Here is an 18,647-nt window from a genome sequence, read left to right as displayed (position 1 = left end):
TAGCCAACCATCTGCCATTACCTTTAGAAACCAGAGAGGAGATTCCACTCAGGAGAAAGGTGTTGCTAGGCAGGTGTACATCTGTGTGGGTTGAGTCCAGCACTCTTTGACTTTTACACCATTACATAAAGATGCACTTTTAATAACATTCCTTTTCATTACTAATACTTTGCAAGTAATTGGGTCGCTTGCTCAGGAAAATGTCAGCACCGAGGAGACTTAATGCAGGTCCCAGTGGTATCAGCTTTTTCTGCTAAAAATTCTTTAGAAATAGACACAAATGTAATAACTATTGACCAAGAGGAAGACGATAAAGCTATAACATTAAAGTCAACATAAAAAGATGTCCACAACCCATTTGACTTAATTTGGCATACATTTTTTCCCTTTGGAAATAAAGCACTGTAAGTTCACAGATAAACCATGCACAATAAATCCACGAATGTGGAATAAAGGGTTCACACATTCCAAATCATGACTTTATTATGATTTTTAAGAATTATTTTTTTTTAATTAAATATAATTTAAAAAGTCTTTGTAATTATTTCAATTTCAAAGGCTGTGGGCTAATAAACAAATAAACAAATAAAGAAAATCTGACTAGACAAATTTCCACAATTTTTCTATGACCATTTTCATTTAAATTTTCATGACTTTTCTATGACTGTAATAAAATAAAATAAATCATGCTTATCACACTATTCCACACTTGAAAAGGGTGGATTTTGATTTCATGTTGACTTAAATGTAGGGGTGTGAAGAGATCTGATGTGTCGATAACCTCGCGCTATTGGCATATGTCAGACCTTTCAGACATATTTGCATTACACTGGCTCGTTCACCAGTAGTGGTATGTAAGATAGTTAATGTTTACCTGTGAATAAAATATGCTTAACACTACCTGCAGTTAACAGGATGCTCCAGTGTTAAACTAATCACCTATCTGAATGATCAGACTAGTGCTGCTTCCTCAAGAAAGAATCTCTCAGCCTTGCCGCGCCCCACAGTTTGGGAACCACTACTTTATTCTTTAAAACAGATAAATTAATCGTGTTAATTATATATTTTTTTTATTAAAGTGGAAATCAGTTTACTTAATAATGTAAACTTGACTGACTGCTACACTTATTTGGGATATTTGTATTATTTATTTTTATTTATGCTATTTATAATTTTTGTGCAATTGCTTGCCTGTTAGTTGAGTTTTTGGCAAAATATTTTGCAGTGTTTACATGTTGTTTATTACTGCATAAAATTCATTAAAATAGAAGTTTAATTTCATAAAGTGCAAGTTGATTTCATAATGCACCAACATTTTTTGCATTTTGTGTTTTTCATTTGAATAAAAGTCTATTTTCCCCAATATATTTCATCACTGAGAAAAAAAAAAAAAATCTCGTCTCGTTCTCGTGAACCCAGTCTCGTCTCTCGTCTCATGGGATAAGTGTCTCGTCACACCCCTACTTAATTTCCATATTTCCTTTTTTCCCCTTAATTTTTTTTTTTAAACTTTACTCCCAAAGTTTAACATACAATTCTTCTTTAATTTGTATACACTGTTTTATGTTCCATTTTGGTGCTTGAACTTACAGATTTTTGCAAATTTCATATTCTTCAGTGATCAAGATAATGGAAACAACTGTAATCACCCACCTTGTCTGTCTGATTAATGCCAATCTTTAGTTTAAGAAAAATTACACTTGTCCATTATCTTTAAGACCAGATTGCAGAGGTTCCCAGAAAAAGCCTCACTGGAGTGCCATTATTATGCTAACAAATTGAGCTGTCATTCTGTCTGTAGAAATGCCCCGAAGTTGCTGCGCTCACAACATATAAGGGCTCATTTCTTAGATAAACAAGAAGGCAATTACTGCACTTTATTTTAATGACTTCTGGTACCCTCTGATCCTCGCCACTGAATGTTTTTGTCGTATGACTGATGGTACACAAACCCAAAGACTCATTTCTGTCTGGGACCATTAGAAAACCCTTTCTTTAGCACTATTCTGAAGGGATTCATTTTAGAAATTATGTTTAAGTTGCAATTCTTAACAAATGACGTCTGGATATGCTCATAATAGAAGTGCACTGTATGCATCATGAAAGAACAATTACCTATGCCTTGTCACATAATTCTATAATTTTTGCATTAAGTGTATAATTAAGGAAAGGAATTACCAATTAACACTATAAGTAATTTTACTCACCTTTATAGCAAAGGTACACCAGGCAGGGCAATGTGAAATTAGGCTTCAGTTACGGTATTCAATGAATTTACATTTTTCCTCCCAAAAGAAATGACTCCTGTTCCTTCTAGACATTCACTCTTACGCTAATCGTGTTTGTTCAGTTTCACATTAACAGGATTAATTAGACAGTGGTAGATGTTTAGGAATGTCCCATCGAGCCCTACCTCTAATTAGTGACTTATATGTGTGCTCTTTAGAGTAGAGCTGACTGCATTTGAATTAGAAACCCCTGGAGTATTATTCCATGGGTTATTTTAGTAACACTGAGATACTGTTATAGTTTTTATTAATATAGTTTTTAAAAAATAAATGGTTGAGAAAAGTTAAAAATCCTTTTTTCCTAGAATTGTTTTAATTCTTTCTCCTAGAGAGCAGTTTGATTTAAATGAAGAGCAGATCGAGGCCCGTTATCTGATTTATGTTCTGGCATGATTTTCTCTAAAACAGTTTTGAAAAAATGTGGATTATGAAATTAAAAACTTAACTTCAAAATTGTGTCTCATCATCATATCACAGCTTGTTTGTAATGTTTGCAGACTGGTTTCTTGTCAATTTGAGGTAGAGACTGCAATATGAACTCAACTGAACTGAACTCTACATTTAAACATGACAAAATACATATCAGTTATATCTTAATCACATTTAAGATGAATGCTCAGAAGAAGACTTAGAAGAAGCAAGTTATTGTATCACAAAGATATTGAAAACATTAATATTGTCCATAGAAATGTTCCCAGTTTTTTCATGATTTCACAATTGATGACACCTCCATGCCAGAAAATCTCTGGCAGATTTATCACTTTAAAAAAAAAAAAAAAAAAATCCCCAAATTTATAATTTTGTTTCTTATGTTCCTTTCTAGAGTGTCGATTTTTTTTCTGAATCTTAGGATTTTGCAGCGTACAAAGGTAAAGTCTACAGCATGCAGAAATATGATTTCCGTATGATGATGTTTTTATTTCAGTTAAAATTATTTTAGTGCGTCAAGTTAAACTCGGGGTATGTTTACACGACAACAATTGAATTTCGAATGTCGAAATGATCCCAGTTCACACGGATCCACAAAAATCGACTAAAAATGCTGTATTATGCCTGTGCCAGTAGCTGGCGATGTCAGTTTGTAAAGAAACACTATGCGTCTACACACATACGCATTCCTATAGACAAAATAATTGTGTAATTTTCATAAACTTGCACTTTGAATTCCATTTTCAAATGTTTGTGTTTTCAGGCCCTGTAGTAACAACGTTTATTTTTTTTTAAAGTTTTAGTTTTAGGTAACTCTACTAATCCTGACCGTGACTTCATTATGTTTATCCTTCGGCTTAATTCTTCTTTTGTTTCTGTATTTTAAGTCATGCTCTTGGCCAGTTCTCTGTAAAAGCCTGTGGAAAACTGACATTTATGGCTGCAAGTGCAGAGACTGCTAATGTTGTGCTGGAGCTGATATGTGGCTGGTCCAGCGCTAAAGCTTGTGATTCCACCCTGAGCTCTTGGGAAATGTATTTTACCAAGTTGTCAACTCAGATTGAGTGCTCTGCCATTCATGGCACCTCTCAGCTCATCAAAGATTAAAGCGTCAGGCTGTTTAGTTACATATTGGCAAGGACATATTGAAGCAGAACATGCATGTGTATTTGTTTTTTTTGCTGAACGATAAGTAAAGCTTTGCTAACAAACGTATGAAAATTAATGGCAAATGAGTGTCTTTTAAAAAAATATATTAATCTATTTTTACCTTGCCCATCTTAATATGTAAAGACTACTATATAGGTTGATTTCACCTAAAAGTGTAAACACGAAGGCTTATCACAAACTACCTCACGATATGATACACATCGCAATACATGTCACGATTCAATACACTGCAATGCATGTCAGTATCATAATTGGATTATGCAAATTACTTGCTTCTTTTTTAATTGAACTGCGCATATCCTTGCTGTCCTTGTGCATATAACGTGGAATTTAATAGAATTTCTAAATAGTAGATATAAGTAGCACAAATTAGGTTAGTTAAGATTTTTTGGTGGCTATACTTTTGAAATGGTGTGTATTTTCTAGTCTTGCTTTTGTAATTTTGATTGACGTATGAAATCAAATGCTGTCAATTCAAGTTTCATTTGCAGTGAACCAAGAATATTCCTTTAAGTGAACTGTAAATACTCATATTCACAATCATTTTTGTTGAATGTTTATTGCTCTGCTGAAAGATTGTAATATTGTCTAATATTGTGTCTTTCGTTTTTATGGTTATTAAATGTGAAAAACGACCTCAATGTGAATTTTTTTTTCTCACTGCTGGCAGTATTCAGAGGATTGCCTTGCAGCTGTAAATGTTGCCTTTTAAATGTCTTTTCATGTTTTATCTGTTTAAGCCTACACGTTCCTCTAGGATTACAATATTTTGTCAGTTTATAGTGATATCAAAATGCGCCAAAGAATTCTTTTATGTGTTCGTCTGATTTTTCTCCTTTTCTGACATCCCACTGTATGTCACCTGAAATCACTTAATGCGAGACGTTTCCTTGCCGTTTGTGCTTTGATTCTGTCACATAGGCTCACAGCAGATACCCATCAGTGTGTTTGTGCATGTTTTTAGTTTTTTCTTTTCTCAACTTGTTTTGTTACAAATTTTAAAAGCAAAAAAGGCCACATTTTGGGTCACATCCATGATTTTGTTGTCCTTACAGGAACTGCAGTCATAATTTAATCTCTCATCATTATCTTTTTAATGGCTTGGCTGCTCTCTGTAAGTACTTTTGCTCTTCTTCAGAGAAGAGCACATGTTGACTTCCCCTGGTTTAATCAAATCAGAATGACACTGGAGATGACATTAGACTCACTCCAATTAGTTCAGAAACAGGAAGGACTGTAGCCGAATCACCAACAGGTGTGGGTTTGCTGAATTATGGAAATTGTTGGCAGAATGTTCAACCAATAGAAAAGAAAAATCAGATCTGTTAAATCGCAATTCTTTCTCCTAGAGAGCAGTTTGATTTAAATGAAGAGCAGATTGAGGGCCTAGTAATCTAATTTATGTTCTGGCATGATTTTCTCTTAAACAGATTTGAAACTGTGGATTATGAAATTAAAAACTTGACTTCAAAATTGTGTCTCATCATCATATCACAGCATTTTTGTAACGTTTGCAGACTGGTTTCTTGTCAATTTGAGGTAGAGACTGCAATATGAACTCAACTGAACTGAACTCTACATTTAAACATGACAAAAGACATATCAGTTATATCTTAATCACATTTAAGATGAATGTTCAGATTCAGAAGAAGACTTAGAAGAAGCAAATTATTGTACTCACGAAGATGTTGAAAACATTAATATTGTCCATAGAAATTTTTCACGGTTGCACAATTGATGACACCTCCATGCCAGCAAATCTCTGCCTGATTTATCACTTGTTTTAAAAAAACAATTTTTTTTTACTTTTGTTTCTTATGTTCCTTTCTAGAGTGTAGTTTTTTTCTGAATCTTTGGATTTTCCAGTGTACAAAGGTAAAGTCTCCTACATGCAGAAATATGATTTCCGTATGATTGACATTTAAGTGTACAGTGATGGACAGCAGAAACCTGATGTTGTGAAATCCATTACAGCAGCGAGGGCTGTTTCAGCCGTGTTACATGAGCGAGCACTCATTCATTCACTCACTCACTCTCTTCTAGGTCGGCTCTCAGAACCCATTATCCCTTTACTGACCCACCTCAAAAATACACCAAAGACAGATGTACACGCTCATTCACTTCACATTCACCATACTATTGTTCCTCAGGCCATGTAGAAATCAGTGTTAATGAGAAAAGGGAGTTGGAACTAATGAAATACACCATCTGAGAAATCAAGATGACCTGACGTAGCTAAGGTGGATGCTGCACACTGGTGGTGGTTGAGGAGATACCCCCTTCTGTGTAAAGCGCTTTGAGTGCCCAGAAAAGCGCTATATCAATGTAAGGAATTATTATTATTATTATAAACAAGAGGGTAAGAAATAAACATAGCCAAAAACCAAATGAGGGTAAAAATTGGCTTTGGTGAGTAGCTAAAAAAAAATAAAAAATTTAATTGCAAGTTACCTAAGAAATTTATAATGGCGTTAGCTTGGCAAAGCCTTGTTTGAAAGTTCTGAAAATAGGCCTTATGTAGGCATTAGAACACTTATTTTTCCCAGACCGCAATACCTCTCATATCCAAACATATGAATTCAATGACCAATCAGATTCGCTTCTAAGAAACAACAGCCAGTTTTTACACATCTGATCCACAAATGCATGTTTCTCTTCCTTTGTTAATAGCTTTTGCTAGTGTTTGGTGATGTACCAATGATATTCAGGAACATACTTAAGACTGTTTTGAATATGTTGCCTGCAAGAATATAGTATGCAGCTGCCCTACACAAAATAAATACTGTAAAATATTGTAAATTGCAACCACAATAACAAGGCAAATAACAGATATTTTGATCAAATTGTTTTCATTTTAATAATTTATTTGGAGCAAAGCTGGACGTATGTCCATTACACTTCTGCGTTCTGGTCTGTACATAAGAAACCCAGAAAAACGTTTCCATGGATGAAACATGAAGCTAATAAACACACGATTACAACAGTATATGATCTGTATGTGAATTTCATGAGATTCTGTCTATTTTCATAACAATACAGGGAGTTTACATGAGAAATGCTAAACAGGTGTAATGATTAACTTGATTTAAAAGGGTACAAATATCATATTTCAGCAACATTATATGACCAAAACCTTTATTAGATCACAATCGGAAGTGGTGGTTTAAGGTGAGCTTTGAGTAAAAGTGTAGTATAAATCTTTTGAATTGTCTAATGTAGCACGCAGTGGAAACGGCAGTATGCATGGGGATTGTTTATTTTAAAATGCCGTTTTAAATTGAAAATGCACTAGTGTCATCGTAGCTTTACATCTATGGGGGTTGGGTCGCCACACACTACAGGCCTCACGTGTGAGCCACGCCCTGGATGCCTCACTAGAACCAATCACCAGCACTTGATTTAGGCACATCAAGTATGCTGCACGCTTACTGGCTGACTTACGTTGACAAAATTAAACCGTTAGATATCGAAATTTGGTACTGAATGACAAGACATTTTTCGATACTCGATAATACTGAGGGAATTCAGACGGTGCCTAAAAAGTAGCAAGCTCGAAACCCAGCCCTAAGGCCCAGTCAGGCTAAAAAAACTTGATAAATCATGAAACCGCCAGAATCCTAAAAGAAAAAAGAAAAAACGGTGATACAGATTTTTTTATTTTTTTTGTCAAACCACCCAGCACTACCTCACACACTCGATTGCTGCAAATTACAGACATTAAACAATGTGTTTTCTGTGCATTAGGAAGTGTAACATGCGTTAGCTGCCGTCCAGCTCCTGTACACGTGACATACAGATGGTGTCATCCAATTTATGAGAGCCGTCTTAAGCCACAACCTCTTTTCGCAAAAGACAACAGACAATAACATAACAAAATAATTACCAATACAACTATGACAGTACCATCATACCAAACAAAGGTAACCCAGTAACAAGAATCCAGCAAAACATGCACTACGTGCTCAATTATTTAAAATACTTCCGGCATCCATCTTCTTTTTGTGGTTTGAGACACACATTCAGCAGTGTAGTGATTTCCCAAAAGGTCTGGAAGTCTAGCTACATTCAGAGGAATACAAAGCAGGTCTCCGAGGATTGTTCGGAAGTGTGTTCGCTCGCTTGAGAACACCACCCTAACTAATGGCATACGCCCCGAACGAGTTTTATTCAAGCATGTTGCTGTTGATAAAGTCAGTGGTGCTTTCAATTAGCACTTCAGAAAGTAGTAGCACTACTTGAGCAGTGTGAAGAGTCTAGAAACTCCCACTTTCACAAAAGCATCTTAAGGATAACAAACATAAAAAAACAGAAAGGAAGGTTTATTCTTCCTCTCAGCTCTAGCTGGTCTCTTCATTACAAAGCGACACTGGCCATGACAACTGAGGACAAATCTACAGAGCTGGCCTTTATGTTTTTCAGTTGTTGTTTCTAATTAGCTGTCTGTGAAGAGAGTCGAGAGGACAGCACTCCCTAAAGCAACTTCACATGACTTGAAGGATCTCTGTGAAGGAGCACCATTCAAGTGCCCAAGATGTCTTCAAGATGATTAGCCTAAAATGATGAAGCCTGTATAATAATAATAATATCTGATCCTTCCCATCATGCACAGCGAGTCTGCTCTCAAATTATAAGTGTGGCCCTGGGATGAAGATCTTCAATGATTTATTATGCTGTCAAAATACATCAGTCGTCCCCAGCTCAACATATTACTAAAACTCAGAAGGAAATTATTCGGTGTGGTCCGAGCCAACATCATAATGCAAAATTACAGAGGAGCAGTCGTGCAGATGATGCTCGGGTGGTAAAACAGGTTGTTTTCTCAGTACAGGTACAGTGTTATGGAGAGCAAAGCCATTGTCACCTGTCATGTCAAGATGTAGCCACTGCCTTTTCCCTGTTTACAGCTTTGTGTACATCAGTTTCCTTCCCTACAGAGAACTAACTGTACGTCATCTTCAGGATCTGACCCAGTTTAGCTCAATGAAGTAACACTTGTAAACATTCACTTTCCCTTCATACAATCCAAAGAGTGTGCATAAATCCAAAGAGAAGCTCAGTTAAAACCATGTAGGGACTTGAAGCTGTGGTTATTCAGTTACAGTGGCCAGGTTATTGCAGCCCGAGAATTTCCCTTGAGAATCACCCTGCGCTCTGGTCAATAAGTTGACACACAGGCCTACAGGCTTAATTGCTTGTGTGCCACCTTCCATCACGAGGGTCATGCATTTAAAATTTGCTCAAGTAAAGCATAGAGTCCAAGACATTTACATGCTGCAAAATTGAGAACTTCTGCCAGGACTTAACAATAAGAATGGTCTGCTAGCCCAAGGCCAGTGTAAGAGTGTTTTACATTTAGTCATTTAGCAGACGCTTTTATCCAAAGCGACTTACAAATGAGGACAGTGGAAGCAATCATAATCAACAAAAGAGCAATGATATACAAGTGCTATAACAAGTCTCAGTTAGCTTAAACGCAGAACACGTAGCAAGGGCTTTTAAATAATATAATAAATCAAAAGAAAACAGATAGAATAGAAAAAGAATAGAGCAAGCTAGTGTTAGAGGTCTTTATTTTTTTCTTTTGTTAATTGTATAATAAATGAAAAGAAAACAGATAGAATACAAAAAGATTAGAAAGCTAGTTAGATTTTTTTTTTTTGTATTGTATCTTCAAATGGACCCTTTTCACAAGACTGTGAAGATGTGTTTCAATGCTCATCAGCGTCGTAAATCCTCCAACCCCCGCCCCCCCCTTTTTTTTAAAATGTATGTACATTTATAACACTGTACTTTGTATATCATCTTTGCATCAAATTACAAAAAATAGTTAACATTAATGGGAGGGTGTTTGTAATACAGTGTCTATGGGAGTGACAGTAAATTTGACATTGTTATCTCTACTGACCTCTGTTATCAGTCTCTCTCTATTTTTTTCCTTTTTTTTGAAAGTCATGATAACATTCTTTTGCTATTTGAGCAAAATGGGAATGCAAAAATACATGTTTGTGGCACTGACTGCTATAGAAGTTTACCCAACTATGACGACTACCGCTGCTGAGAAAGTCAGAAACGTGAAAAAGCTCTATTGCAAAATATGCTGATTAGTCACCAAGACAATGTCTTCCTGTTGCCTAAAAATAGATAGCTTTGTTGAATTTGCAAAAATTACTTGTGACTGCAAGTCCTTGAAAGCATTAGACGAAATATTAACAATTATAATCATTTAAATAGTAAATAAAATACAAATATTTTAGTGAACAAAAAATGTTAAAGACAAAAGTACACCTAATAAAAAACTATAAAAATATACAAATAAATATATAAAATATTTCTCTCATTATAAAAATGCATTGCCAAAAGTAAAAATTGACTGAGATTGCATTCTGTGGCAAAGCGAGGTAAGTGAAATCATTTACAGGGCAATTAAAATGATGAACTACAGAAGAAAAAAAAAAAAAAGTCAAATATGACTTTTGGGAAGTGCACCAACCAAATATAAAATGACAGCAATGAATGATTCCAGCTTCTTACAAAATGTCAACAATTTCAAACACTACTTGATGTAATTTCTCACCACCGACATTCCAGTAGACTAACATGCCAATTATTCAAAGTTTGGGTAGAAACACAGCCATATCTTTGCTGCAAATGAGACAACCATTCATGGGGACGACTAGGCCTATATAGTACAGACTGTGTAATTGGAGGTGCCCTTGACCCTGATGAGTCACGTGATGTTGTTACACAATGCTCATGAATCTGATAAGGTTTAATTTCATAGCTAGAAGGTAAAGTAAGTGGCTGGGTATACCGGTCAAAAGGTCACGCACCCTAATGAGGATGACAACTCGACCTTATGAATCTGACAAACCCCCTAAATACAACAAACAACCCCAGCACAAGCCAATGAAAAACGAGTTCCACACTGGTTGATGATTAATTAGGCTGTGGTATCAAATGCACTCTCTAATGCAAAAGTAACAGCCTTTTAACTCCTGAGCACAACCGAATTTTTGACAGCAATTACCCTCCAGACAGTAAGTGCATTTAACGTGTTACAAATTTTACCAAACTGTACAAAATCCCAACCAATGGGTGACAGACCCAGCTGTCAACTCCTTGGGAGTTGTGTCTTGTTCTACTGTCTAAAGAATTGCCTATCCATCCATCTATCCCTCTGGATTAGCCCATGAGCTTTATGGGCTGCACTCAGGTTAGGAAACTCAACACTGTCATTACTCCTTATGAGCAATATACTGGGAGATGAGGGCAGCCAGCCCAAAAAAAACCCATAGGACAAAGTGTTCTCTGTACTTAAGATTAAAAATCAACATCTGCATGACCTCCTACTGAGTTCATCAAGATGTTGAAACTAACTCAAGAGAAAAAAGAAAAAAATATCTTGAGTCGGCAATACTGTGTAATCAGTGACAGAAAAATCAAGACGATTGCACCAATGGCAACTGAGTAGGCAATTAACACTTGCCATGCATTTTTCTTCATCCATGTATGGGAATGAGAGGACGTGGTTAGAGGTTAGGTGAGAAAGACACTTTGGCACATTAATTATGTCTGTAAGTGGAGAGGTTTGTCCTCTTGAGCACAATTCAAGGTGGAACAACAACTATGATTTATGATCAGCAAAGCAGAACAGCGCCACAAAATGCAACTCTGAGATTGTCAGTGACTGCTGGCATCGCTGTAATAGAAACTTGCCTATTGATTGGTGTAGTCTAATGAATTTAGACACCATTCAGACTGCCAAATAACTTTAAATATGCCAAAATTATAATAATAATTATCATATAATCATATTGCATATCAAGGGTTTTTTTTTGTTTTTTTTTTAGTCTAATGGTCTTTTTAGGTACTATTGTGGCCAAAAAAAGAAATCATAACTAATATAACAAATAATAAAAACATTATTATGGTTATTAACACTCAAAGACTAAAAATCTGCATATTTGGCTAAAAAAAATATATATATATAAGTCAAACTCAAACAACCACATACTCAAACTAACCCATGAGCTCCATTTGCAAACACACTTGCCACCAGCGCTAGATAATTCTATCTGAAAGCACATGTGAATTTGCGCTGGTACCGCCCAGATTATCCATATGCATCAGATTATATTGACATAAACCCAATATAACCCCTATATGCCACTCGCACTTGCCTGCATTCCATTTTTATAGAGCATAATCAATCACATAAAATAAATAAACAGACCGAAGGACGAGTAAACAGTGCAATACCTTTGCAAATATTTGCGCAACACAAAAAATAAAAAATAATAATAATAATTATGACAAAAAAAAAAACTATACTAGCTGTCGTTTTTTTTATTAGAGATTAGATCTGTACTCTAATTATATTCTAATAATGAAATAATTATATGTATAAAACAATCCCATGCGCGAGGAGTCTCGTGCGTAACAAAGAAACTACACGCGCTTTAAGTCAAAATTACTTTCAATGAACTCCATTGACTTTCAAGTTCATTCTAAGCCAAAACAGACCAATTTCCTCCGGAGATGAACTGATCTACACAAAGAAAGTGCACTTCACAAACGCCTATTCACACACCCATCTATCCCTAAAAGACGAAGAGGACAGATCTTACCGTCTAAATCCCTGAAAAGACGACGGCCAAGACATCCGCGATTTCTTCAGACCCGGTCGGTGACCCGTATCCACTGCGTAGGTTCGGTCCATTTTTCCCCGGTGCTTTCAGGTAAGCTATCTGTCGGTGTGTGTGAGAATATCCCGCTGTCTCCCCCTCTCTCAACTCACTGATGTGTGCTGAGAGTTTCTGAGCTAGAGACGGTGAGGCGGGCGGCTGCTGCCTCCGCAAACGTTCAGGAGGAGCGCGCGCATCATCTCCACACTGATTCTGCTGGTCACTTTCCCGCTCAGCAGGAATAACCGTTATTTTAAACTGTCAAATTGACTGAGGAAAAGCGACTTAGGATAAGACGCTTCTAATATTCAGCACGTCACAATTTCACCTAAGAAGATGAAGAACCACAATAAATGAGGTAAACCAAAGCAACAAATAATAATAATTGACGTAAAGAAAACAGAGAATATCATACACATACATATAACAAACGTATAGCGATAAAAAAAAAAAAAACATTTCAGGGAAAACACTTTGAAAGCTATTAATTAGCTTTGGGGTCCCCTATATCATAGGCCTAAAAGTGGACAAAATATACAGCCTACACATTTCAAATTTCAAACCAAAAATATTGATGACTCATCTTATGCATATAAACGTTTTTGTCCAATAAAATGATTTCTAGAATGAGAACATATCCACTGTAAAACTGTTTGCAGTACAAACCAGTGTGTTCTTAATTAAGATAACAAATTAAAATAATATGATAGGACACATCAATTTTCAATATCAAGCAGCAAAACGAACTGTTTTGTACAGCTAAAAATAGCTGGACGCAAATGAGACCGGAAGCTAGACCCATAGAATTTACAATTGGCTGCGCCCATTTTTACGTCAGGAAAAAGGTGGATACTTCTCTTTAATTATACATCTTATGGTCAGAGAAACAAATGCGCAGCCATCTTTAAAATGTTGTCTTTGAACTTCTGTTTTTTAGGTAGCTCTAGCATCACTGTTGAAGAATAATTAGATGTTGAAGTGGATTTATTTATTGTAGAGTTAACGAAAGTTATCATGTGCACTATAATGGTCAGAGTGGATGTCATAAAGATTTTAAAAAGAGCAGTTCATTCATAAATTCATACAACATCACCTTCATGCTGTGGAAATACAATCGGAAGACAGAAGACAGAGCTGAAAAGGGGCGGAGCTACATTAGGTCTATAAATACCTCTAACTAGCAATAGCACTTATAAAAAAATCATGAGTTTTAGACTATACAAATATAATCAATGCGTCTCATCCCAACTTTTTATTTCAATAGAAAATATATCAATACTGAAAAGAAAGCTGCTATTTCATGCCGCTATTAACCCATGTTTTACACAAACTTTGTGGGTGGATGCTTCAGACCAAATTTTCCTTGCAAATTAAAGTTTACTGTAGGCTGACTGATTTTCATAAGTTGGTACGTTCCATGATTGAACTGAATAATGGATGTAGGTCTGGTAGAGCAAATCAAAGTGGCTATTGGTTTAACGTTTGCGTGCGGTTTGTGCTCTGTGAGCTTGGGAAGACAGAAAATGGAATTTATTTTTTGCAGGTATGAATCTGCATATGTGAGTCAGACAAGTAAACCTTCCAAGGGAATAAAAAAAAGCTACATTCAGTTTGATGCCACTAGTACTATGTATGGGTATTGTCAATGATACTGATAATCCAAACAAATGTTTTGTGGTTTGTGGTAAATAATGTTGTGCATCAGGTCAAAGATTCATAAACTGACCTTTTTCTTTGAACTCACCAAAGACGTGTCTCTGGAATTTCATGTTTATGGGGTGGTGTAGACCAGTACAAATGTGTCAGGGTGATTGACTAGTCACCTAACCACCAACTAGTGAGTTAGTGAGGTGAGGAGGCAGGTGAACATTACCCTAAACCAACTACATGGCTGTCTAAGATTGACAGCTTACTCATTCAATTTCTGCACATCCCTAATACTGAACAAAACCATGAATAATGTTTAATTGGAGAACATGCAAATGCAGAGCAATGGTTTATGTCACACAACGCATAGAATAAAATTGAGAAAAATCTTTTTTTTTATGCTTTACATGAGCATGACGCATGATCTATTTATTACATGCCAAAGCATGCACAAACTTCTAAACGAATCCCAGATGTATTCACATATGAAGGGGCAGAATATGACTCACCAGACACATAAAAATTGTATTCTGGTCCACAGCTGATTCAGGCTGCTGATATTGCCACTCCAGCACAGCATGGCTTCAGAAAGTGACAAATTCCTATTTTCATATTAATCTATGAACCTTTTCTGACTTTGGATATGCCAATCTGTATCTAGAACCCCCCCAAAAATCTGTTAAGGTCAGCCATAATGGCAGGTGTTTAGGATACTTAATGTAATGTTTTTTAGACATAAAAGCATACAGTTTAGCAGTATCAGTGTTGAAGCTGATTTAAACGGTCATATTGATTTTTATGACTTATGATCATTATGACATTTAAACTGGATGTCTGTGATTCAGAACCTGACAGGAAATTACTTTCTCATTCCCAACAATGTGAAGAGGTCTAACAGTGTTTTCTCTGCGGGGGAACGTAAGAGAAGACCTTTTTTGAAAAAATAAATCTGTCCTTGGTTCTAAGCAGCACTTCCATCTTTTCATCTAACCTTGTAAACTATTAGACATTAATGGAAGGAGATTGTACCCAGTCAATAAGGTTTGATTGAATCCTGCCACACTAAAACACTACATCAGTTAACAACTAGTTTGGCCTAAAAATAAAATGTAGCTCCAAGATGACGCAGCTTTTCAATGAATAGCCACAGTGAGAAATTGATTGTGAATGGCGGGGTGCCACTGATTTCTGTGTTATAGAATAAGGCCATATTTGACACATGCATGCATTTATGCTGCCAGCTCATGTAGAATGTCAGTTGTTTGTTAATTCTGCTTAAAACATGTAGAATCTTTAAAATGCAAGAATTTGCACTACAAACATGAAGTCACTACAGCTGAAATATTCATGATGCTGATGCAACATTGGCTTGATAAAACTCTGTACAGTAGTACTGTACTGTATGTGAGACTTCACAGTCTTATCAACATCTAAAAGGCCTAAGCATCACAGCTGAAACGCAACCAGGGCTTGCCGCTAGTCTGACGTCCTGGGGCTATTGTGTCTTCCAGTTGGGCTACCAAAATGTACACCAGTCTCTCTTAAATACAGGGTTACCACGGGTACTTAAAAAGTCTTAAATTTAAGAAAACAAATTTAAGGACATAAACGGTCTTAAATACCTTGAATGATATAAGAAAAGTCTTAATTATAATTCCAAGAGGTCTTACATTTGGGGAGGGAAAGACAAGAATTGTGAAACTTCAAAAGGCTATGATTTCATTGATTAAATATGAGCACTGCACATTTCAAAATCAAAATGCAGCACCGGAGTTTTTATATGAATGTCTCTCTGATAAAAATACAGCTTCTGAATATTGCTTACAAATATGAAGGCTTCTTATTGTATAAAATACAAGCAAAAATATTCTGCTACACATTATGAAGAGCTTACCTGTACAACCTACTTAGCTAAGCCATGCCATATGGGAAATAGTGCAACCAAATTAAGTTACAAACTAACAAGTAGCTACTAAGGCTCATAGTGTAAACTTTACATCCCAGTTAAAGTAAGACTATAAAAACAACAATGCAACCTTACCCTGAGTATTTGGAGTAGGCATTTTTGCCTCTAAGCAACCACCCACAACACCCACAAATTTCTGCGCAGGCAAACAACACTCATGTTGTCTTCAGTAAATGTGAAAATCAAGTGTGAAATAGTATCGCCTAACAGGGAGGACTACAAAATGTTAGACACAAGAAAATTCAGAGATAAATGCCATTGTATATTGCTGTGGATACCTTAAGAAACTGATATTAAGCTACAAATTCTCTTTCATCCATCTGCTTGCAGCCCTGGAGAGACACCCTTCAGCTGTGCCTCTTTAAAGAGTCCATCAAAGAAAGAACAGGCTGCATGGATGATAAGTGACTGAAAAACAGCGATAGGGTAACACTGGACAAAATGTCAAAGTGTGTTCCAATCTAGCTCTCCCACCAAAGAACTTCTCACTCTAAACAGGATTTGAGGAGCTAGTAGTGAAGCCAATCTGTGCCAAAGCCTAAGCAGTCGATTTTATCGCCATGCCCACTTCATTCTTATATTTCTATCACTGGCAATGATGAAACGCCACTGCTGAGAAATATCTGAGTGTTTTTACAAAGACTCCCACAATGTTTTCTTCACAAGTGACCTTGTGGGATGAAAAAAAAATGTGGTACATTAGAGATTAAACGATTTACAACCAATTATTTTTATGTTATGACAGACAGCCAATATAATTGCTGATTCTAAGAAACAATATAGTTAGAATAAGAACACTGCAATCAGAATTTACTTGCTGCAGGAGAAACAGTTTAGTACTTTTTTAACCTGTCACAGAAAAATTATAGTGGAAAAACATTACTATATTTATAAGATGAGCCCACAAGAAATGCCACCACAATGTCACATTTAACAGTGGGAAATGTGGGATTTTCTTTGAGCGCCACCTTTCCAGTTTGGGGAAGTCAATTTAAGTATTATGCTAAAGTAAATCAGAATTTCTCATAATTTACTCATTCGAGTATTAGTAGATTGTTAGGTAAGGTTTATGGTTAGTAGAATAAGTTACAAAGAAAAAATAATGTGGGCACATTGAAATTACAGCTTAGAAACACCTTTTTGCACCTTAATAGTACTACTCTAGTTGTGTTTATGAGATGACAAGCATGTGCAACAAAACTATTTTGCATTATCCTCTATGGCAGCATGTGCATACTTTGTTCTTAAAACTCATCTTTGCTAGTAAGTGTACAAGGAAAGAAGTATTAAAATATTTTTGATCACATTTCAAGTAGTAGTTGCATCATCCAAACTCATCCGCATTCCACTTACATCTTGAAAACAGCACAATATGACCGATGCGGTCACTGATAATGTCCATATTTTATGCATCCACACAAAAGGCTGTTTTGCTCACCTGCCGGCGTCAGCAGATGTGATGGCAATGAGTGGTGGGGGGTGCAGTGCCAGGGTGGTGGGACGGGAAATCGACTCAGTCTCTTTGCTGTTCCAGTCATGTTGCTCAGCTTGCCGGAAGACCAATGGGGGCAGTTGTAGGGTCCGACTTAAACGTCTGCGCACTTGGAAGAGCTCCATGCCTGGAGCGGCTCCTTCCTCTGCTTCTAGGTACTCTGGGGACCCATCACACACCTGGCACAACATAAAAAAACAAACTCCATTTACTAGTGCTCGGCCTTTCAGAGCTGTGTGGAATAGATAATGTTCTTACGTTGAGTACACTGCCCTACAGAAATGTATTGGGTTTATGATTGAGCAGTATTCATATAAATGCAGAGGGGCAGGAAACTACACACACACACACTCCCCAGATCAGCCAGTTATCAGAGTACCAAATCAAACAGGGAAAATAAAATGAGGCAAGATACATGCAATGCATCAGTTTGCTTCATGTGTTGTTTTCTGAGATATTTTAGTTTCTACTCACAGAAATGTTTCAGAATCTCTCAAAATGTGCTCTATGAAGAGGTTTTATCAAATCTTCACATTTCATATCTTTTATGTTATCAAAATCAAAAGGAAAAAAATTCAAAACAAATAATAAGACCAATAGCACATTTTCCCCCAAATTACCAGATGGTGTCTGAAGTTATTCTCAATTGTGATTCTCATTACTGTAATATAGTATTTTCTTAATTATAAAATGAACTAAATATTTATTTAACTAAACAAAAAGCAGTACAATGATGTAGAAATGCTTTACCTATTATAATAAATATTGGCCTAAAATAGGCTTAATTTTTACAGAGCAAAATCTGATTTTGGGGTGAAATATGACCTGGATTTGTTCTTGACAGACTTCATTAGATTCATCCTATAAATAGATTTGTAGAAAATGAGTGGTTATATAGAGGCACCCCGAGATGAATTTCCAAATTAAGTAAATTAATTTCTTTAAAGAGTATGTCAAACCTCTTGGGACTC

The 18,647-nt window shown here is 36.1% G+C and overlaps 1 protein-coding gene across 1 annotated transcript in view; it reads right to left on the bottom strand.

Moving 5' to 3' along the window:
* LOC109086787 (cAMP-specific 3',5'-cyclic phosphodiesterase 4D-like) overlaps positions 1-17,849 on the bottom strand; it is a 152,003-nt gene extending 134,154 nt beyond the window's left edge. Inside the window, exon 1 of the mRNA XM_042765590.1 lies at positions 17,623-17,849. Within this exon, the coding sequence (XP_042621524.1) occupies positions 17,623-17,722 (100 nt within the window). The 5' untranslated portion in view covers positions 17,723-17,849. The remainder of the gene's footprint in view (positions 1-17,622) is intronic.
* Positions 17,850-18,647: the final 798 nt, after the last annotated feature.

The sequence above is a fragment of the Cyprinus carpio genome, chromosome A10, assembly GCF_018340385.1.
Source record: "Cyprinus carpio isolate SPL01 chromosome A10, ASM1834038v1, whole genome shotgun sequence".
Classification (NCBI taxonomy): domain Eukaryota; kingdom Metazoa; phylum Chordata; class Actinopteri; order Cypriniformes; family Cyprinidae; genus Cyprinus; species Cyprinus carpio.
The sequence above is the reverse complement of the archived record's forward strand: the minus strand, read 5'-3'. Positions and strand labels throughout refer to the sequence as shown.